General features: G+C 44.0%; 1 protein-coding gene across 1 annotated transcript; it reads left to right on the top strand.

The window, feature by feature from the left end:
• Positions 1-44: 44 nt before the first annotated feature.
• On the top strand, positions 45-22,489 carry sclt1 (sodium channel and clathrin linker 1). Its single transcript, XM_085762394.1, has 21 exons — positions 45-450; positions 680-747; positions 1,787-1,839; positions 1,976-2,048; positions 2,412-2,467; positions 3,471-3,606; positions 5,166-5,288; positions 5,484-5,549; positions 6,340-6,410; positions 6,520-6,610; positions 6,984-7,075; positions 8,100-8,277; positions 9,582-9,680; positions 15,897-15,968; positions 16,112-16,186; positions 16,303-16,445; positions 18,361-18,553; positions 20,593-20,789; positions 21,539-21,617; positions 22,022-22,117; positions 22,222-22,489. The coding sequence occupies exons 1-21, from the start codon at positions 417-419 to the stop codon at positions 22,279-22,281; spliced, it is 2,055 nt and encodes a 684-aa protein (XP_085618520.1). The 5' UTR covers positions 45-416; the 3' UTR covers positions 22,282-22,489.
• The last annotated feature ends 72 nt before the right edge of the window (positions 22,490-22,561 follow it).

The raw sequence follows: 22,561 nt of genomic DNA, 5'->3' as shown, positions 1-22,561 counted from the left end.
AACCCAGAATCCCACTCCTCTTAATTCCATTTTAAACAAATAACCCGCATCTACTACAACTCAGAAGGGTCCGACCTAACGTTATCTGCAAATACCGTGTTGTGTTGCGCATCAGACGTTTGTTTCACTTAACGAAGGTTTTGTTAGCTAAACGTAGCTGAGATTGATTAGCATCAGCAGCTAACGCTAGCTTCACCGGGTAACTACGGTAACAGACACCACACACCAATGATATGTTTTTAACAGCTGTGTGACATCTCAAGTCATGTGCTGTTAGATGGTTTAATTAACTTCCGCACTGGCACGTTGCCTTGGAAATAACAGCTGACGTAACGTAATCGAGGGACAGATTGTAGCATCATCATACCTTGTTGTTGGTTGGTCGTCTCAACTTGTGTTTAGACCCCACCCTCATCATGGATGCAGAAATGGAGTTTTTGCGTGATCAAGGTAAGGACAAACCAGTAGGTCAACCTGACAGCTCACTTATTTTTATACAGTATGAATGTTCAATTCTCTTTCATCTTTCTCTTTCATCAATACTAATTTGCAAAGGTGATATTTTGCTGCACCTGCAAATATGCCACATGAATATATTATGTATAAGCTGGCCTGGCAATATGTCAACTCTGAATAACTTAGTGGGTATGCTTACCTGTACCTATCTGTTTGTTATCAGTTCACAGGTTAAATTCAGCTCTCAGCCAGTATCAACAGGGGCACCATGCTCAGTCCACATCATCTCAGGTAAGAAGGAATTATCATGTGCTAACAAAGATTAAGCTAGACTAAAATGATATAGGCTTCTTACTTGGTATGTCAAGTAATTATTTTGTCTTTACACTTCCTGTCAAAAGTTTGGACACACCTTCTCATTCAGTGGTGTTTCTTTATATTTATTTCTAGTATTACTATTAGATTCATACTTAAAGGTCCAGTGTGTAAAATGAAGGGATATGTAGGCTATATAAATGTATTTATGAACGTGAAGCTCTTGAAACATGCTCTCTGGTTGTATATATAAAAAAGAATTATAAGGCTATGAAAACCAAACTGATTTTATTTTATAGTGTTTATACACTTATACAAATATATTCATTGGTAGTATATTCAGATTTTGCCATTAAACCTTGACAAATATTACACACTGGACCTTTAAGACATCAAAACAATGAAGGAACACATATGGAGTTATGTTGTAAACACAAAAACGTTAATTAAAAGTGTTTTCTGTCACCTGACCTAAACCCAGTTGAGATGGTTTGGGATGAGTTGGACCGGCTAAACAGCAACAAGTGCTCAGCACCTCTGGGAACTCTTTCAAGACTGTTGGAAAACCGTTCCAGGTGACAACCTCATGAAGCTGATGACAGAATCAAAAGTGTGCAAAAATCTGTAAGCAAAGCAAAAGGTGGCTAATATATAAATAGATTCTGCTTTGTTTAACACTTTTGTGTTTACTACATAATTCCATATGTGTTCCTTCATAGTTTTGATGTCTCTAGTTTGAATCTACAATGTAGAAAGACATAAAGATAAAAATAAAAACATTGAATGAGAAGATGTGTCCAAACTTTTGACTGGAAGTGTATATGAAGTCAGGAAAGTTGTATGCATTGCACACGTAGGGGAAATTAAATGTAGGGACACTGCTCTGTTCTTTGTAACCTTTCCATCTGTATTTGTGTTTTGGTAATGAAGGAAATAAAAGTTTATTAATATAGTCAATAACCACCGGACACAACATTAAAATGAACCTTCACCCTGTGTGTTTTATGTTCATCAGATTGAGGAGGCAAGGCAGGCTGAGTCTCCTGCTCCCTGGATCTCGGACAGAAGGTCAGCCTAGTTGTTTGATGTATGACAGGGAATATACAGTATGCTTGTTAGAGGACAAGCAGCGTTCAGTTCATATGAATACACCTGAAGAGCAAATACAATTTTTCACAAGACACATTTTTCATCTGTGTTGCAGTATAATGGCTCCTCTGATAGCAGAGTATGATCGGCATATAGACGAAATGACGGAGCAGCTGCAGATATACCAGGTGAGAAACACTGAAACAATTGAGGCGTTTAAATTCAGCTCCGACAGTGATATGAAATGATGCCCAAATTCCAGAACTTATGAAATATCTTAACTTCCTCCTTTTGAAATTTACTGTGATTATATGCTGAAGTAATGAGATTATATAAGACTGAAATTAAAGTTTTTTAATTGAATAGCAGAAAGAGGGCTGTGAGATGGATACTTGATACTGAGATCACTTTTTCATTTTTTTTTTTTTAGTCATATGTGACTTTTGAAATGTGCAAAGCTGGATTTTACATCTGATTTGAGGGTACCCAGAAATATATCAGGATGTCTTCATTAAATAATAACGCAGTGTTCTGTTCTTTAAAATCAACAGATACAGATGGCAGATCTCAAAGCGAAGTTGGAGAGGGTTGTCAAGGAGAATGAAAGGTAGAACAATTCCACTGCTGTCAAAATAGGAAGAGTGATAACCACAGTAGTTAAAGGGATAGTTCAACATTTTTGCAAATTGGCCCATTGCCATAATCCCTATAGTCTTAGGAGTTGGTTCGTTACCTTTAATTGTCGGTGCAAGCTATTTTTAGAACGGCGGAGCAGAGCCGCGAGCTGCTCAGAGCTACACTATGGAGGCTCATGGGATTTCTTGGTTTCCCTCATCAAACTCATCAAATACACAATCCAACAACTCCAAAACGCTCTGGTGGACAAGTTGTGACCTGCACATTCACCACGCTATGAGATAATAACGGAACGTTACCAGACAGAGTTGTTTTAGAGGTAAATTCATGCAAAACCGCTGATGCGTGTTCCTGTCAGGGGCAGTTTTTCGGCAAGCAGTCTCTGCATTTGCCTCGAAAACAACTCCATCTTGTAACGTTCCATTATTATCTCATAGCGTGGTGAATGTGCAGGTTTAGCCAGTATTTAGCCAGTACATTGTTTAGTATGTGCTGTGCCAGACAGTCGGACCCATGCAAACTTATTGATAATACAGATGCTGAGTGGATGAATTAGAGTGCAAACTTGTTCAGTCTGATGGCTGCTCCCTCCTGCAGGAGGGGCTGTGCTCCTCTCTGTCCATAATGTGGTGTTTTGTAGAGTGGGTGGCACATGTTCTCCGTAGCTGCCGACACCCCTGCCAGCATCTGCCTATCTGCCACCATCTCCATTCTGTCCAAATTCCTCCTCCAGGACCGAGCCAGACTTTCTGTTGATCTTGCTCAGTCTCTGGCGCTGCTGCCTTTTGCACACGACAGCCTAAAAGATATGAGACATTACCAAAAGATGCACAGTAGGGCTTCTAGATCATTTGCAGTGCAGCTAAATGAGATAGACAGTAATCACTGTTGGGGTGTAAATCTGCAAATTTAGAACTTCCCCTTCAGTGTCAGCCTTCGTGATCAAGCCCTTTTTTTTTTTTTTCTTTTCCCAGGCTGCATGTGGAGCTGAGGGAGTCTGTTGAGAAGCAGCTGCACACTCTGCCAGTGGCTTCAGGAGTGGAGGGCAGCACAATGGAAGAGGAAGGAGTCATCAAAAACCTTCAAGAACAGGTCCAGCTGTCCGAACAGGTCCGCATCACTTGATGATGTTCATAACTTTGTCGGTACACGATTAAGCATTCGTAGTGCATGTTATTTGCCATAGTGCAAAAATAAAATAATGAGGACGCTGCACTTGTTTGTTGTCTTACGGCCAATGTACACACCATCTGGTTGCATCGCGTCGTGGTGTGTCGTCACGGATGTTGGAGTTGATCCGCTGCCATCCCAGTCCTCGAGCGTCCGCCTGGTTCGTGTCTGGAGCTCGTCACGTTTGGCTCTTTTTCACACTCCACTATCTTTACACTGCAGATCGTTTTTTTTGTTTGTTTGTTTGTTTTTGCCAAAGATGTGAGCTTCTCAAAGTCATAAAAGATGACCTCACACATACAGAACACAACAAGTGTTTTTGTCTTTCAGGGTTTCTACGCAAGTATGAAAAGTATGGAATTTGATTTTATACATTTCCAGGTCTGGATATGTATGGGAAATGGAAATATATTTATCTTAATACTTATCCGGGTTTGGTCTTATCTTAAGTTATTTGGGTTAATTATTTTGTATGCGCTATTGTACCTAGCTACAATTTGATGACATAATGGCATACAAATTCAGAATAATGAAAATGAATTTAAATAAAATAAAATAAAATAAAATAAATTACACAATTAATTTACATTATACACATCCAATTACTCAAATGTCACAAATTATTTATTTATTTTTTACAGAGAAATGTGAAGGAACCCTGGTCTTTGTAGTTAGTGAAAGAGAGAATCATGCTTTTACAACATAGTTTGTTATCATTTTATCGCACATTTTTCTCTCTCTGTTGTCAAGTATGGAATCATATCAGTGCTCATGAATAATCATTTCAGAGCTGTATTCATTAGTTTATAAATTAATGAACTGATTGATACAAAGTGAATCTGCGTAAATGTCTGAATCATTCCAGTGTGACGATTTGATGCTTTTGTCTTCTGTCATAGAAAACTGACTCTGATTCAGCTGGGTGCTGTGAACATTTGGCGTTACTGGGAGCCATATTAAAGGATCAATACGGTTTTGATCCGAGTGCATTCAGTCGTGAGCAGGGTGGAAACGGCCTCTCCTAGCTTTGTTAAAGCTGCTTTTAAACTTGTGTTCACACATTACATCTTATAAGTTCTCCATTTGTAGCAACAAAAAATAAGATCTAATACTTTACTGTGTTGTTAGCCAATGACTTGAAGCGACAAATTGACAACAACAGCTCGACACCGCACTGCCCTTATAATGAAGTTGGCATTTTTGCACACTCTCGCTAAAGATTTTGGGATTTAGTGTTGCTCACTTGCCAACAAGATACAAGCTGAAAATAGGACATTTTTTTTAACACTGGTTAGAGGGTGTTAACTCCTCCAGCTGTTTTCCATGCTTCCCCCTCTGTCTGTCTTTACCGAGTGCAGTGCACAAAGGTGTTCTTCATCTTATCTCCCTCCTGGGAAGAAAGCAACAAAGCCTTTGCGTGCATAAATGCCTCTGAATGTGCAAAAGTGTTTGTGTGCACGTGTTCATCTTTCACCGCGTTGTTGTTTGTGTGCGCGTAGGAGCGGGTGCAAGCGATGGAGCTGTGGCAGACGGCGGCCCAGGAGCTGGACCGCCTCCAGCAGGTCTACCAGAAAACCATCTCGGAAGGACAGATCCACGGCGCTCAGAGACAGCAGCTCAAGGTTTTTTTTAAGTGTTCCCTCATTAATATGCAGAGGCTTGGAACGTCAGCGTTTCACCACTAGATGGAGCCGTTCTTATAGAAATGAGCTTAATTAGAACAGCTAGTCCTGAGTTAATGCTCATGATGTAATTACGAGCTGTTCAGCTGTATTGATTGCCCCCCCCCCCCCCCCCTTTTCTTTTCCCTGTCGCAGGATCAGCTTGTTCAGTTTCAGCAGCACTCGCACAAACTACAAGTGGCCAATCAGAGGCTGGAATCGGTAAGTGACGGTTAATTAAAAGTGTGTTAAGTTATTCCTTTCTAATTAGCCACGGGATCGAAATAGTGTGCACTTCTCCAAATGAAACCCCGATCTAATAATTAATCTTATAACTAAGTGAATTGGCTTCTGAATCACTCTGGTAGTCGGCCAGAACTGTCTTGGTTGTGTAATGAATGTACTGTCAGCTGGCTTGGTAATCCTCTAACTACCTGAGCTTTTTCTTTTTCCAGCACATACGATTGTGCACTACTATCTCTCTCTCTCTCTCTCTGTCTCTCCCTCTCTCGCTCATCTACGATTGACGATAGAGACTTTCGGCTTCAAACTGTTTAGACAATTTAGAGAGACTCTGAACCTGACTGAGGCTGAGGCTCAACCCGGCTTGGAGATTAAGGCATGTAGGATATTTTGCATATTCTCACACAAAAAAAACCCATGAACACAAACACATGTATGACTGGCGCTTACCGTGGACACAACACAGTGTGTTTGGAGTGAGTAACACTATATCCCTCTGATGCAATTTTAATGAGAGGGCGAGCCTTTTTGCTTTCCTCTCTCTTGACTTTCTCATACAAGCAGCACTTTTTCAGCGGCTGTACGCGAGAACGACTGACTTTGTAGAGGCGAATGACTGACAAAGGCTCCCTGGGGTCGGTTCTAAAAAAGGGCACACAAAGTTTTGAGTGAGAGTTCCTAGGGAAAGTTGGTTTTCAGATCAAGTCTGAAGTGCGTATTTGAAGTCATGCCGCACAAATGGCAGTCTTGTCTCCCCTGCCACACGCAGACAAACCAGCAGTTCCTGAAGACGGTGACGGAGCAAGGCACGGAGATGGAGGAGCTCCACAGCCAGCTCAGGTAAATGACCCAATAAGGAGCCAGAGTCAGACTGTGAGTCACAAACGACAGGCACCATTCTGTGCTGTTATCTGCTCCAACTATTGTTTTCTCTCTCTCTCTGCCAAAGACAAGCCAAGACTGAACTGAGGACAGCGGCTGCCAAAGTGGATGAGATGACCAAATTGTTGCAGAATTTCCAAGAGCAGATGAACAGACGGGTGAGGGAAGGGAAAAAACTCAATGGGACCGGTAGTGTAGAACTTGGTTGGCACTTACGGTAATTCTGTGTGTCAGGCAATATTCAGTTTTGGGTTTTAGTTATTTTGTCTGCTGGGCATCACTTTGGGCTATACGGAAGAGGATTAGGGCCGCTGTGGAAAAAAAAAAGTGAGCTCTGACTTTTTTCTCAGAATTCTGAGAGATTTTTTATGAGAAGAGACGGTCGGAGATAAACAACAACAAAAAAAGTAAGAATTCGGAGATTAAAGTCATAATTCTGACTTTTTTCTCAAAATTCTTAGGGGCTACCACAGCCATTTGTTATTTATTTATTTTGATATTTTTTTCATGACTCCTTCTCCGTGTGTTCAGGAAGAGGATTTGACGGAGGCTAAAGAGCGAGAGGATGCAGCAGACAGAAGGCTCCAACAGCTCCAGGCAGCCTTGAGCCAGCTAGAGGCCAGGTGAGCACAAGTTAAACTGCTGTGAGAACTGCAAGTATTTTGATGACTTATTATAAATGAATGCATTCATTATAAATGTACACAGGACTTAAACGGTATGTAAATTCCAGACTAATTAGGTGAAAATAGGTGTGAATAGTTGATCTTTATCACCGTTGTGCATGCACAGTGAAATTGTAATTGGGTCACACTCAATTTGTATTTAAGACTCACACATACTTAAAGGTTGACTATGTAGAATTATAAGAACAACAACAGAAAAAGAATTCCAGCAGTCGATTGCCAGACCGTTGCTAGGTAAAACGGGCCGTTGCTAGGGACTCCGCTCTGATCAGAGGACAGCAGAGGAGGAGAACTAGGCAGGATATTTACCTTATGTTTAATTTTTACCGTCATTAACAGCATAATAAATGACTTGCAGCTTGTTACAGGGACAGTGGAGGCTCTCTGCCTTCCACACCGCTGCTGAAAACCAAACCTGCACTCAGAGCCTCCGGCGCTTACTGCTCTCCTCAAGTTGGGAAAAAAAAAAAAGGAGCTCGGTGGCACCGAAAGTCCGTGACAGTAAACGTGTTTATGACAGATAAGACTACACAAATACACCCATCCTAACAAGTATATGATAATCCATTGATTCACCGATTGATTATTAAAAAGGCTTGGTTGGAAACAAACGCATACGACCGGGAGGAGGCAGGAAAACAGCGGAGAACTGAGCCACATGTCGGCTACAGGCAGGTACGAATGTAAACAGAACGTTGACAGAAAGTCAGTTGTCGAGCCCGTCAAAAAAATTTAAAATAATAATTCAGACTAAAAAAATTTTTTTTATGGAAAAGCAATACTTTCATTCTGTACCCCTCTAAAGGCCCCGTGGATGTATTATTTTTGAAAAAATATAGCTTTTAATAAATTTTCTACATATTCAACCTTTAAAGAGGGTAAATAAGACAGGAGATGTGGGGGTTCAGTTTGGGAGTCTCTCTCCCTGCTGCTGGGACTCACTCCTTTTCTCTGTTGCCAGGCTAAAGGTCACATCTCAGGAGGCGGAGTCTTTTCGCAGAGAGCAAACGGTGTGGGAGACAAAACTGGGGGAACTGCAGGCACGTTGCACCACCCTGGAAGAAGAGAAGTATGAGGCCCTGGCCAAGGTCAGAGAGAGCGTTCAGGTGGCTGAAGAGGCTGCTCTGCAGAAGGACCAGGTTACCACAGCTGTTCTCTGCTCGTCTCTTCCCCCCCCTAGTCTGTCCTCCACCCCTTTTCTTAAAGGGAACGTATTATGCTAATTTCAGTCGGTGCTTAAAGAGATACTTCACCCCAAATCATTAATTCACCAATTTTCTACTCACCGTCATTCCAAGGAAGGGTTTGGAGAACTTTCAGAGTTATCAAAACGCTTTTGGAGTTCCAGGGGGGGTCCGACTGACAGTGGGTTTTCATATAATGGTGGCGGATAGAGTTCACTTTTGAAAACACACACTATGAAACATCCAAATACCTCCATACTGCTCGACCTACTGAGCCAAGTGTCCTGAAGCCGCCACATGAAAAAGTTGTTAGGAAAAAAATAATTTGATCTCTGTTTTTAGCCTTGATGTTGTAGTAGCTCCCAGTGGCTGAGCGAGATGCAGCCACTGGGACAACTACAACAAGGCTAAAAACGGAGATCAAATTCATTTTTCATTTAATTTCATTCATTTATTTGTTTATTTGTAACGGGACTCTGCATATTCATGAACATTCAAAATGTAAATACACCAGATTTAGCTCTAGGCTAATTTCCATCCATAGTCTTGCCAAACAACCTTATGAACAACCTTTACATGTGGCGGCTTCAGGACACTTGGGTCAGTACAGACGAGCAGTATGGAGTTATTTGGATGTTTCATAGTGTGTGTTTTGAACGATTCAAAAGTGAGCTCTATCCGCCGCCATTATATGAAAACTTGTTGCCAGCCGGACCCCCCCTGGAACTCCAAAAGTGTTTTGATAACTCGGAAAGTTCTCCAAACCCTTCCTTGGTGAATTATTGATTTTGGGTGAAGTATCCCTTTAATATGATATTGGACCCCCAGTGGAGTGGGAAGTTTCAATGAATAAAAAAACTCCATACTTAGCGCATACAAGCTGTCTTTATACTCCTCCATTCTGGCTCTTTCCTGCTTCTCAAATAGAAAGACAAAAAGAGACTTTAGAAAAAACTCTCCAAACTGGAGTGTTTGCAGTGGCTCAGAGCTCCCAGGGATTACTTCAACACACGCCTACCTCATGATATGGCACTTCCACGTCCTCTATTACAAGTATCCAACATTTTAAACATATTTATAAGTCTGAAAAAGCTGGAAAAGCATAATAGGTCCCCTTGAAGTGTTTTTCACAGACCAAGTCTTCCCCTTCAGTCTGTTAAGCTCTACGATCCTCTGCCAAATGTCCACATCCCATCAGCTCAGCGGAACTTTGCTTGCAGAAATGTGTATCTGTGTCTGACTCTTCACCCTCCCTTCAGGCCTTGTTAAGAGAGAAACAGAAGATAGAAGAGCTGGAGAAGACAAAGGAGGCCATCAAACAGCTGATCCAGGATGCCGCGGTCCGCACCAGAAAAGAGGTGGGGAGTTTTTACGTGGCTCTCAGAGCAAGATCTGGTGGGCTGTTTGCTTCTCTCTGCAGGAGTTAACAGTGAAACTCACTAACACAAACAACAGAATGGTTGCTACTGTACCTGGAACCAGCAAATATCTGTCAAATCACACGTTTCTGTAAAATATAAAAGAAGCTGCAGACGTCTTGATTTTATAGAGCTATTTGTAAGCTCTGATATTTGGCACAGTATTTGTAACAGCTGTATTTACAATACAGGAGGTTATAATCTGTTCCCCGAGCAGCACTTCTGCTTCAGGGTACCCTGGACATTACAGCAACAATAGGTGAACAGGTTGGAACTATTTGGTTATCTGCTAACTTCAGTTGAAGAAAATGGAACAGACATAAAAGCAAAACAAGAGAACTGCTTTAGGTGAAGAAATTTCTATGTGAGTTAATGAATCGTGTTTGATGCCCCTCAACTCTAGTAAACTGTATCTAACATTGGCAATGTAGCAACAGCAAAACTTCTAAATATCTCCTTTAAAGTATCCTGAGCTGCAGGCACAACCTTCAGCAGCAGCTTCTCCTCAGCCGTTGCTTTTCTTTAACTCATGACCTACTAAGCCAAAAGCTGCTGCTCATTCCTGCCGCCTAACCCCGGTTAGAGACGTGGTGGTGATTAATGCTCTATTAATGGGTCTTCTTCATCAGGCCCTTAAACTGTTTAATCCTGTTAATGAAGCCTAGTATGACTGCAGCGCCGGCTGTCATCTTCATCTTTCCTTCAACAGGAGATAATTAACTGTTGCGTTAGACTTTCTGTGAATTATGGACCTAGCCTTGCCTTGCCTTTGCTTCTTTTTTTTTTTTTTTTAACTTCCAGGTAATTTTGTTATGGAGTTGGAGGTTAAGGTTAAACATTGCTGTCAAAGTGAAGGAGGTTTTTTTTTCCACCTTAATCTTCCCTCTCCTTCATCTTCATTTAAAGCCATTCAGTGCTGAGATAAGCACGTGTAATGAAGAATTAATCCGCAAACTGTCCTCAGACTTACCTGAGGACTAAAGTGCCACTCAGACAGTTATGCATGAGTTTCCATGTGAACTTAAATACCCTGTTCAGCTGTACCCATCAGTACTGAGATTTGGCAATACTGAAGAGTGCCCCCCACCCCACCTTTTTTTTTTTTTTTTTACTCTTGTACATCTACACAAGAACAAGCGTCTTGACACACGGTCCATGAATGGATCATTGGGGTCTGTAATATGCCAAGAAATGAGAAAATGCTATCAGAGAGGTAAAGATGATGGTGAATGTAAACAAGTAGTAAACGCCAGTGTAATCACTGAATGTCACTCCATATTGCTGCTAGTGATCAAAAACCAGGACATGATGGGGACATTGAGATTGTGAGTATTTTAAAATCCAAGGTCACCAGACCGACCCAGGCTAGCATTGCTTGCACTTCCATCCATCCATCCATCCATTTTCATCCGTTTATCCGGAGTCGGGTCGCGGGGGCAGCAGTCGGAGCAGGGATCCCCAGACTTCCCTCTCCCCGGACACTTCCTCCAGCTCTTCCGGGGGGACCCCAAGGCGTTCCCAGGCCAGCCGAGTGACGTAGTCACTCCAGCGTGTCCTGGGTCTTCCTCGGGGCCTCTTCCCGGTGGGACATGCCCGGAACACCTCACGAGGGAGGCGTCCAGGGGGCATCCTGTACAGGTGCCCGAGCCACCTCAGCTGGCTCCTCTCGATGTGGAGGAGCAGCGGCTCTACTCCGAGCTCCTCCCGGGTGACAGAGCTCCTCACCCTATCTCTAAGGGAGCGCCCCGCCACCCTGCGGAGGAAACTCATTTCGGCCGCTTGTATCCGGGATCCCGTTCTTTCGGTCATGACCCAGAGTTCATGACCATAGGTGAGGGTGGGAACGTAGATCGACCGGTAAATCGAGAGCTTTGCCTTTCGGCTCAGCTCCTTCTTCACCACGACGGACCGATACAATGACCGCATTACTGCGGCCGCCGCACCGATCCGCCTGTCGATCTCGCGCTCCGTTCTCCCCTCACTCGTGAACAAGACCCCGAGATACTTAAAGTCCTCCACCTGAGGCAGGAACTCTCCCCCGACCTGGAGGGTGCAAGCCACCTTTTTCCAGTCGAGAACCATGGCCTCGGACTTAGAGGTGCTGATTCTCATCCCAGCTGCTTCACACTCGGCTGCAAACCGCCCCAGTGCATGCTGAAGGTCCTGGCTCGAGGGAGCCAACAAGACCACATCATCCGCAAAAAGCAGAGATGAAATCAAGTGGCTCCCGAACCGTACCCCCTCCGGCACTTGGCTGCGCCTAGAAATTCTGTCCATAAAAATAATGAACAGAACCGGTGACAAAGGGCAGCCCTGCCGGAGTCCAACACGCACCGGGAACAGGTCTGACTTACTGCCGGCAATGCGAACCAAGCTCCTGCTCCAGTCATACAGGGACCGTACAGCCCTCAGCAGAGGGCCTCCGACCCCATACTCTCGGAGCACCTCCCACAGGATGCCACGTGGGACACGGTCGAAAGCCTTCTCCAAGTCCACAAAACACATGTGGACTGGTTGGGCAAACTCCCATGCACCCTCGAGCACCCTGCGGAGGGTGTAGAGCTGGTCCAGTGTTCCACGGCCAGGACGAAAACCGCATTGTTCCTCCTGAATCCGAGGTTCGACTATCGGCCGAATTCTCCTCTCCAGCACCCTGGAATAGACTTTCCCCGGGAGGCTGAGGAGTGTGATCCCCCGGTAGTTGGAACACACCCTCCGGTCCCCCTTCCCCCTTTTTGAAGAGAGGGACCACCACCCCGGTCTGCCAGTCCAGAGGCACTGTCCCCGACTGCCACGCGATGCTGCAGAGGCGTGTCAGCCACGACAGCCCTGCAACATCCAGAGACTTGAGGTACTCAGGGCGGATCTCATCTACCCCCGGTGCCTTGCCACTGAGGAGCTTCCGGACTACCTCAGTGACTTCAGCTTGGGTGATGAATGAATCAACCTCTGGGTCCTCAGCCTCTGCTTCCTCGACGGAAGGCGTGTCAGTGGGATTGAGGAGATCTTCGAAGTATTCCTTCCACCGTCCGACGATATCCCCAGTCGAGGTCAACAGCTCCCCTCCTCCACTGTAAACAGTGTTGGCGGAGCACTGCTTCCCCCTCCTGAGGCGTCGGATGGTTTGCCAGAATTTCCTCGAGGCCGACCGGTAGTCCTCCTCCATGGCCTCCCCGAACTTTTCCCAGACCCGAGTTTTTGCTTCCGCGACCGCCCGGGCTGCCGTCCGCTTGGCCTGCCGGTACCCGTCAGCTGCCTCGGGAGTCCCCCGAGCTAGCCAGGCTCGGTAGGACTCCTTCTTCAGCTTGACAGCATCCCTTACTTCCGGGGTCCACCACCGGGTTCGGGGATTACCGCCGCGACAAGCGCCGGAGACCTTACGGCCACAGCTCCGGACGACCGCGTCAACAATGGAAGTGGAGAACATGGTCCATTCAGACTCAATGTCTGCGGCTTCCCTCGGAATCTGGTCAAAGCTCTCCCGGAGGTGGGAGTTGAAGACCTCCCTGACAGGGGATTCTGCCAGACGTTCCTAGCAGACCCTCACGATACGCTTGGGTCTGCCAAGTCTGACCAGCTTCCTCCCCTGCCAGCGGATCCAACTCACCACCAGGTGGTGATCAGTTGACAGCTCAGCCCCTCTCTTCACCCGAGTGTCCAAGACATACGGCCGGAGATCAGATGACACGACTACAAAGTCGATCATTGACCTCCGGCCTAGGGTGTCCTGGTGCCACGTGCACTGATGGACACCCTTATGCCTGAACATGGTGTTCGTTATGGACAAACTGTGGCTAGCACAGAAGTCCAATAACAAAACACCGCTCGGGTTCAGATCGGGGAGGCTGTTCCTCCCAATCACACCTCTCCAGGTAACACTGTCGCTGCCCACGTGGGCATTGAAGTCCCCCAGCAGAACGATGGAGTCCCCGGTTGGAGCACTTTCCAGCACCCCTCCCAGGGCCTCCAGGAAGGCCGGGTACTCTGCACTGCCGTTCGGCCCGTAGGCCGAGACAACAGTGAGAGACCTATCCCCGACCCGAAGGCGCAGGGAAACGGCCCTCTCGTTCAGTGGGGAGAACTCCAACACATGGCGGCTGAGCTGGGGGGCTATGAGCAAGCCCACACCAGCTCGCCGCCTCTCACCGTGAGCAACTCCAGAGTGGAAGAGAGTCCAGCCTCTCTCAAGGAGTTGGGTTCCAGAGCCCATGCTGTGCGTGGAGGTGAGCCCGACTATCTCTAGCCGGTACCTCTCAGCCTCCCGCACGAGCTCAGGCTCTTTCCCCCCCAGTGAGGTGACATTCCATGTCCCTAAAGCCAGAGTCGTTGTCCGGGGATTGGGTCGCCGGGGCCCCCGCCCACGGCTGCCACCCAAAACACACGGCACCGACCCCTCATGGTCCTTCCTGCGGGTGGTGGGCCTACTGGAAGGCGGGCCCACGTCGCTCCTTCGGCCTGGTGGCCGGGTCTCCGCCCGCGGGACCCGGCCACCAGGCGCTCGCCTGCGAGCCCCAACCCCAGGCCTGGCTCCAGGGTGGGGCCCCGGTGACGCAGATCCGGGCGACGTGCACGTCCTTGATATTTTTTCACTCATGAGGGGTTTTGGAACCGCTCTTAGTCTGACCCGTCACCTAGGACCTGTTTGCCTTGGGAGACCCTACCAGAGGCATTAAGCCCCGGACAACATAGCTCCCAGGATCATTCGGGTACTCAAACCCCTCCACCACGGTAAGGTGGCGGTTCAAGGAGGGACTATCAAGCTATGAAGGATCTTCTATATCTCTCTGTCCTGCAGCAAAAAGAGAGGAGCCGTCCACCACCGCCGTTTTTTTCTTGGTCCATCGAGGTGTTATGAAGTGGGTGATCCGAGTTGTTCAGAGCCAGTTTAATGAGGCGGTCTGAGTGGATCAATACAGGTGGCTTAGGTTAAATGTTTTGTTTGAAAAGCTGCTACCTTATGATAAGTGATCTATTCATTGAAGTATAAGGACAGCACAGTAGACAAACTGATAATTATGAATGTGGAGATTCTCTATCACATTGCTATGGTAATATTTCTCCTCTGTTACCCTTGTCCCTGTATTCTAAAAATGCAATTAGCTTTGAGAATTTAAGTTGGTAAATACACCACTGCTGTATGTGTGTTTGCATCTTAACCATTTCACATTGCAATATTGCCTTTTTACACGCTATTGCCATTTTGATTTCCTTTTTTTATTTCACACAATGTTTAGTATTAAAGGGATAGTTCAACATTATGGCAAATTGGCCCATTGCCATAATCCCTATAGTTTTAGGTGTAGGTTTGTTACCTTTAATTGTCGGTGCAAGCTATTTTTAGAACGGCAGAGCAGAGCCGCAAGCTGCTTAGAGCTGCGCTATGCAGACTGATGGAATTTCTTGGTTTCCCTCATCAAACTCATCAAATACACAATCCAACAACTCCAAAATGCTCAGGACAAGTTGTGACCTGCACATTCACCACGCTATGAGATAATAACGGAACGTTACTAGACAGAAAGAGTTGTTTTCGAGGCAAATGCAGAGACTGCTTGCTGAAAAACTGCCTCCTACGGGAACGCGCATCAGCAGTTTTGGATGAATTTACCTTGAAAACAACTTGGGGGACATAACTTGTCCACAAGAGTGTTCTGGAGTTGTTGGATTGTGTATCTGATAAGTTTGATGAGGGAAACCAAGAAATTCCATGAGCCTCCATAGCGGAGCTCTGAGCAGCTTGCGGCTCTGCTCCGCCATTCTAAAAATAGCTTGCACCGAAAATTAAAGTTAACAAACCTACTGCTAATACTATAGGGATTATGGAAATGGGTCAATTTGCCAAAATGTTGAACTATCCCTTTAAAGGCAAGTGCTCTCTAAAAGCATGGTAGACATGGTCCTCACTCAAAAATTCTCAAACCCTCTTGGATGTCATTTTTAGGTGATAATTTGAATGTGCTGCCCAGTAAAAGCAAAAGTCTGGATTCAGACAACTTTACTCATTTCAACTCAGGGGTAACTCTCCAAGTCAAGTACCTTCTTTTTAGCAAAGGGCACTGCCTATTGAACTGAAAGAAAAAACGAAAAGCAGCCACACTCCCCACATCCCCGTGGTCATTGCCCATATTTGAGCTGTGCCGTCTTTATCTTTAACAGGTGGAAAATGTGCGCAAGCACTGCAACGTTCAGATCCACCGTATGGCCGAGGAGCTGTCTGCACTGCAGCTGGTAAGGACGACAAATAACTCTCAAAATCACACAGAATGCTTTTTTAAAAGTCTGTACCTTGTCCACCCATCTTTTTCATTCTCTCTTCAACCTTCCCTCTCCCCGACCCACCTTGTTCTCTCTCTCTCTCTGTCTCTCTGTAGGAGTGTGCAGATAAAGAGTCTCAGATTGAAAGGTCCTTGCGAGAGAGAAAAGCTGTGGAGGAGGAACTGGAGAAGGTATCCATGAAAGGAACCACATCCACAGTTCATTGTTTGGTATGCTTCTACTGTATGAATGGACCCGGGAAATACTATTGATTGTTTCAGTGCTGCCTGTTGCATTTTTTTCCGAGGTGTATAAAGAGGGCAGGGCAGAGCCAGAGTTCAGGAAGATTGATGCTCTTCATCAGAGGTGTCTGAATGCAGAGAGGATGAAGGACGACATGAGCCTCACTCTGCAAAACACCCAGAAGAAACTAAAAAAGATGGACATGGAGTAAGTGGAATCCTTAATACCTAAGGGCCTTGCACACCAAGTCTGTTTTTTCATATGTGTTTTTGTAATCAGTCACCGGACAGAAATTGAAATGTTTTATAACATTTTTATTTTCTGTTTTCAAACTTTGGAAAGGGATACAAAAGTTGTCACGTGGTGAGGATGACTTCGTGGTTCTCGCACTTATCGAAAATACGTTTTCGAGGTACATTCATGCAAAACCGCTGATGCACGTTCACGTTTTTCGGCAAGCAGTCTCTGCATTTGCCTCAAAAACAACTCTGTCTAGTAACGTTCCGTTATTACCTCATAGCGTGGTGAATGTGCAGGTCACAACTTGTCCACGAGAGTGTTTTGGAGTTGTTGGATTGTGTATTTGATGAGTTCGATGAGGGAAACCAAGAAATCCCATTAGCCTCAGTAGCGTAGCTCTGAGCAGCTCGCGGCTCTGCTCCGCCGTTCTAAAAATAGCTTGCACTAACAATTAAAGGTAACGAACTTACTCCTAAAACTATAGGGATTATGGTAATGGGCCAATTTGTAAAATGTTGAACTATCCCTTTAAATAGAGTATTAGCTCTCCTGGAGCCACACATTAAAAAGAAGAATTTCCATGATGCTTGCAGTATATGTCCAGCACACACACACACACAGGCAGCTCAGCCGGGATGTGAGATCAGAGAGGCTTTTTCAACGGGGGGGGGGGGGGGGGGTGACTGGATCGTCGACTAGTCGCTGATGACATCATTCATATTTTTCCCATCATAACTAAAATCCCAGGAGGAGGGAAATGCTCTGCAACAATCTGTATTCACTGACTGACAGCTCACGCACAGAAATTAGTCCACAGAACAGCAGCTTTATAAACAACAAACTGTAAATCAGTTTGTTTTTTTGTAACATATAGGCTACAGGTGCAAAAGAAAATACTGTAGCTACTGTTCATTAAACAATTAGGGAGGAAAACGACACACAGGCCTCGTCACCATCACAGTCCTGCTCAGTCACAGTTTTACTCACAGTTTTAGTTGTTGTGCGACGTAAAGCTGTCGATATGAGCGGAGTTTTTTTTTTTTTTTTTTTTAATTGCCGGCAGCCCGGACACACTGCCTGCGGAAGCGGCAGTTTCTCCTGCTCTCTCTCTCCACGCCGGTCAAACATCGACCCGTCTGTAGGCTACTCGGTTTTCCACACACACAGGTCTGTCTCTAGCGCTGTATGTAGCCTATGGATGTGTGTCTTGTGTGCAGACGCAACTGACAAATATTTATAGACCGACAAGCAAACTTAATCATCATTTATTTTATTTTGAAAATTGACCGGATTCCCTCGCCTTTTCTGTGCCCGACTTCCTGTCTGGTACGCGCTCGTTCTATCCAGCTTGACTGCGCTCGTATTTATTTCATTCAGCGCACTCAGCTGTTGTTTCAAGCCGCTACTCCTGTAGCCTACTGTTACATGATCAGCGACTAGTCGACGTCAAGCTCAAAACGTCATTGTGGAGCAGGGGACTAGTCTGTGCAACCCCTAGTGGAAAACCTGCTTTACATTGTTTTAACATTAAAAAAAAAAAAAAAAAAATCATCATTCTGAAGGTGTGGCGGCTTTTATTTTGCCGTGGCGGTGCGCCACGATCAATTACATGTAGCGGAAACCCTGGTGTGAGTCAGTGTATAAACATGATTGACACAACATGAGGTCGAATTTATTTTTAAAAGTGTGGCAATTTCGGACGAAAGAAACAGACTTGGTGTGTATTATTGGATGGAAGTCAAGTTCTTCACCTTTTACTTCTTTCTTTCTCAAATCCTGGAGTACTCAGAATGGCGGGGAGTGTTGAACATCAACGTGTTGTCTTGGTGTCTGCCTTTTAAAAAAATCATTTTTCTCTCTTGATCCGTCAATTCATCTGCAGCTACAGTGAGGAGCTGTCCCGGTGCCAAGAGGAAGTGCAGCGGCTGCAGGGCTCCCTCTCCGCAGCACGGGACGACTGCGTCAGTGTCAGCGAGGAGCGGCTCCATCTACAACAGGAGAACTTGCAGATCCGCCGGGAGATGGACGAGCTGCGAAAGACCACCCTGCTGGCCCAAAAGAAGGCCAAACAACAGGTAAATTAACAATAGGTTGCAGCAGTGAGTAAGGAAATCGGTGCTGTCTGCAAGAAAAGCCAGGGAAAAGAAACTTAAATAATAGAGAAGTTGGAGTTTGGTCATAAATAAGTAAATGTAAGGAAACAACACTGCTAAAAGTGAAACAACATGAGTCTAGGGTGCTGATGGGAACGGATGTTGCTGTGGAATAAATGCAAGGAAAGAAGAGGACGGACAATCTGCTGAAGTAGTTTTATAAAGCAGTGAGCTCTTCCATAAAATTTATGGGGCTTGTGAGAAACAGATTCAAATGAGGATTGAGAGTGTGTCCCTAATAAGTGTGTAGAGCGAGGAGTTAAAACTCAGTCACATTCAATCACTCCAAAATAACTCAAAGGCAAAGTTCAGTCAACACCGATGTGATGGCAATAACTTACAGACATGAGGATATCTGAACATCAACAAGTAGTAGGCAAGTTTTTCTTCTTTTTCAAGTGTGTTTATTGATTTTGAGAGAAAATTATCACACTACAACAAATAATAGAGGTGCAAAACAAAACTATCACAGTAAGGCTCGTCTTCATTAAGGAAAATATGACAGTCCAAAAGAAAAGTCATTCTTAAAGGTGAATTGCAGCCATTTTTGACCCCTAAATCGTTGTCCTGATGGTCACCCAGTGTTGGGGGGAGCAAAAAAGGCCACTAAAATTGATGCAGGCAAACCGGAGTTACACCATGGCTAGACAGCGCTAGGGATAGCCACAACGCTAAAGTATGGAAACACTTAAAAAACAGTCAAATACTGTGTCTATGGTACATGACTGGAATCCTTATGACACACCACTGAACTCATAAAGTATACAGTATAAACAGTATAAACTTTGTGTTTTTGCATGTAGTCACTCACCTCAGACAGCCGAACTCTGAAACGTCCTGGAAAGACATTAACTATCCGATCGCAGAGCGCCTGCTCTCCCCGCCACAGAAACAAACACTTTTTCCTTGTTGTGATGATTTCTTCACAAAAATAAAGAGTCTGAGATATTATGGACATTACCACTGCTCTGCTCCACCGTTTATTTTGTTTGTCGCGTTTTTTTGCTCCTCCCAACACTGGGTGACCATCAGGAAAACGATTTTGGGGTCAAAAATGGCCGGAATTCTCCTTTAAGTGTCACAGTTTGTCCAAAAGTTATCTTAGTTATCCCGAAGAGAAAAGCACCTCAAATAAAACATACATACTAAATGCAAAGTAGTGGGCAAGTTCAAATGTTGACCTGAATCAATGAAAAGTAATTTCAAGCCGTCATGAGAGGAACATGAATGTGTATCTACAAAATTCTTGGCAATTCAGCCAATAGACGTTTCACAAAAAAGCCAAAGCTTTTATTAGATAAAAAATTCACAAGATTAGTCAAAACCCTGGCTGCCACACATGTCTTCATGGAGATCCATGGTGCTCTGTAAAAGCCAGAGGTGAACGCAAAATCCCCCCAACAGTCTTTACAAAATGTGATGTTTTTGTTTGATCTGGACTGAAGTGGGCGACCATTTGAAAAAAAAAAAAAAATCCAATAACACGGCATAAAGAATGGTTGTGTTTGTTGCAGCAGCAGATCTCCTGACTTTTAGCCCTGAGTGGGGGTCAACTTTCAGAACCTCTGCGTTTTACATCTCTCATAATGCAACTTGATATCATGTTTTTATTTTTTTAGACGTTGTGTTAAGTGCTGAGGTCTTTGCAAACTCCACTCTTCATTCTGCAAGAACGAAGAGTTTTATAAATTTGTCATCTCCATGCGGAGCTGAGGGATGACCCTGATGACATCATCATCAGTGTTATTTTGTCAGACTCCCTCTGGGAGGAAATTTTGTTTGTTCGACCTGCTGATCTGAGGTTTTTATCAGACAAGCGTTGGGATCGCCGAGGCATTAGCGGAAGAAATGCTCGCATAAAATGTGGTGTGAAAGTCGGCAGTTTGTGAGTCTTCTTGAATATTGGAACAGCAGGGCGACCTGTTGTCTACAGTCCTCCTCACTCTGCTGCACTCCTCCAGCTGTCACAGATGGAGCAGGAGTACAGCCTGAAGGAGCAGGGACTCGACGCGCGGGTGATGGAGTTGGAGGAGAGCAGTCGAAGCACCAGTGTTGATCTGACGCGCCTCCTTACAGCGCAGCAGAAAAGCACTCAGCGCTGGAAAGAAGAGGCCAAGAACCTGGTCCAGGCCTTTGAGACGAAAATCACAGGCCTCAAGTAAGAGTCTTCACAGATTTAGTATTAGTCAAGAAAAGAAAGATGAAGATAGCAAGTAATAGACTAGGAACATAAATGAAGGAAATTGTTGTTGAAACATTTCCTGGTTAAAGAGAGCCTGAAAAATGAAGTCTACCTGTAAATGGAAATTGGCAAGTAAGTGACAGGAAACAGAGGTTTTTCCTCCCAATAACACCATCTTTAATTAGATGATAAAATGAAATATAAATGAATTTTTTATATGAATGAATGATGAATGGAAGTTTATTTGAACACAGAATAAAAGAACTGAATAAAAACAAACAAACAAACAACAATAAATACAAGACAACAAGACTTAACACTTGTGTTCAAAAGGAGTGGGAAGAAGCCAAAACTTTAAATCCCACCCCTTCTCCCTATGTTAATTCTATTCCCTATTCTATTCTACCTACTATAATAAGTTATGAAATAGCAATATATATATATATATATATATATATATATATATATATATATATTTATATATATATGCACAGCACACACATAAATACACATACACAATTATTTAGTCACAATGAGACATAAAAGAGCAAAAAAATAAATAAATAAAATGAAACATCAACAATAATAGCAGCACAGTACACAAATCACATCACAAATATTGACCATAATGACACATTTGAAAATAAAACGTAATAAATGTTTGTTTTTTGTCACTGCGAGAAGCAGCTTGGCTGTTATCCTTATTTTTTAAATGTTTTTTACAGGGCAGAGCTGAATCGACAGAAGCAGCGTTCACAAGAGCTGGAGATGCAGCTTGAAACTGATCATAATGCCATCGCTGAGGTGTGTAAAAGATGCACACCAGATTCTTGTATTGGACAATCGACTGTGATGGTGACTGATCCTCAAAAATTGTTCGCCCTGCAAATGTCTTCTTCCTTAATGTGCAAGCAGTGCATGAGAAATAATACATATTTAGTTAGAAAAGGGGTTAAGTTAAGGTGACAAGCATGATTAGAGTTCACACAAACATCTGTGATTCTTTTTAATTATAAGTTTAGAGAATGTGTAATGACCTGAAACAAGTTCATAAATGAAGAAATGTTACTAATTAAGAGTATCAAGATAGGGTTAGACAGTTTCTGCATTATTTTAACAACTGTCAGAAATGATGCCCATGTTAATGGGTAGTGAAAAATATCTATTATCTGTCTTCATTCAACTCACTGGCTTATGTGTGTTTATAGTATGAGAGGCAGCTTGCAGAGTATCAAGAGAAGACAAGTCGTCTCCAGAAACGACTGACACAAGCTGAACAAAGGGCAACTACTGCTACACAACAGGTATGTGTGTGCAGGTGGTGATGTGTGATTTTTTTAAGAGACATTTATTTTTGGTTGATGATGAAGTTATTAATTTTATTTTTTTTGTAATTTATTTTTAACAGTTGACCATGCTGACATCGCAGAGAAGGAAAACACCCACAGTTGATTCAGAGACTGTATAATGGTTACTCATCACTGAGCTACAGAATGAATAATGGAGCCATAGTTAAGAACAAATTTTGTTAATGTAATATCAACATCTAGTGATTAAACGGCAACAGTATGTTTTCATTTTTGCACATTTTTCTTATGCTTTTTATTTATGAGAATGGGAAGATGTATGATATAAAATGAACCTTTTTCTAAATGCAAAATAAACACCTTAAAATACCAAAAGTACACAGTGGACTTTATTTTATGCATACAGTAGCAGGGAAGGTCGGTCAAAATTCCTGTTGATGT

This window comes from Trachurus japonicus, chromosome 1, assembly GCF_045865225.1.
Source record: "Trachurus japonicus isolate A0001 chromosome 1, Traja_1.0".
Lineage (NCBI taxonomy): Eukaryota > Metazoa > Chordata > Actinopteri > Carangiformes > Carangidae > Trachurus > Trachurus japonicus.
This window is presented reverse-complemented; position numbering and strand designations above follow the sequence as displayed.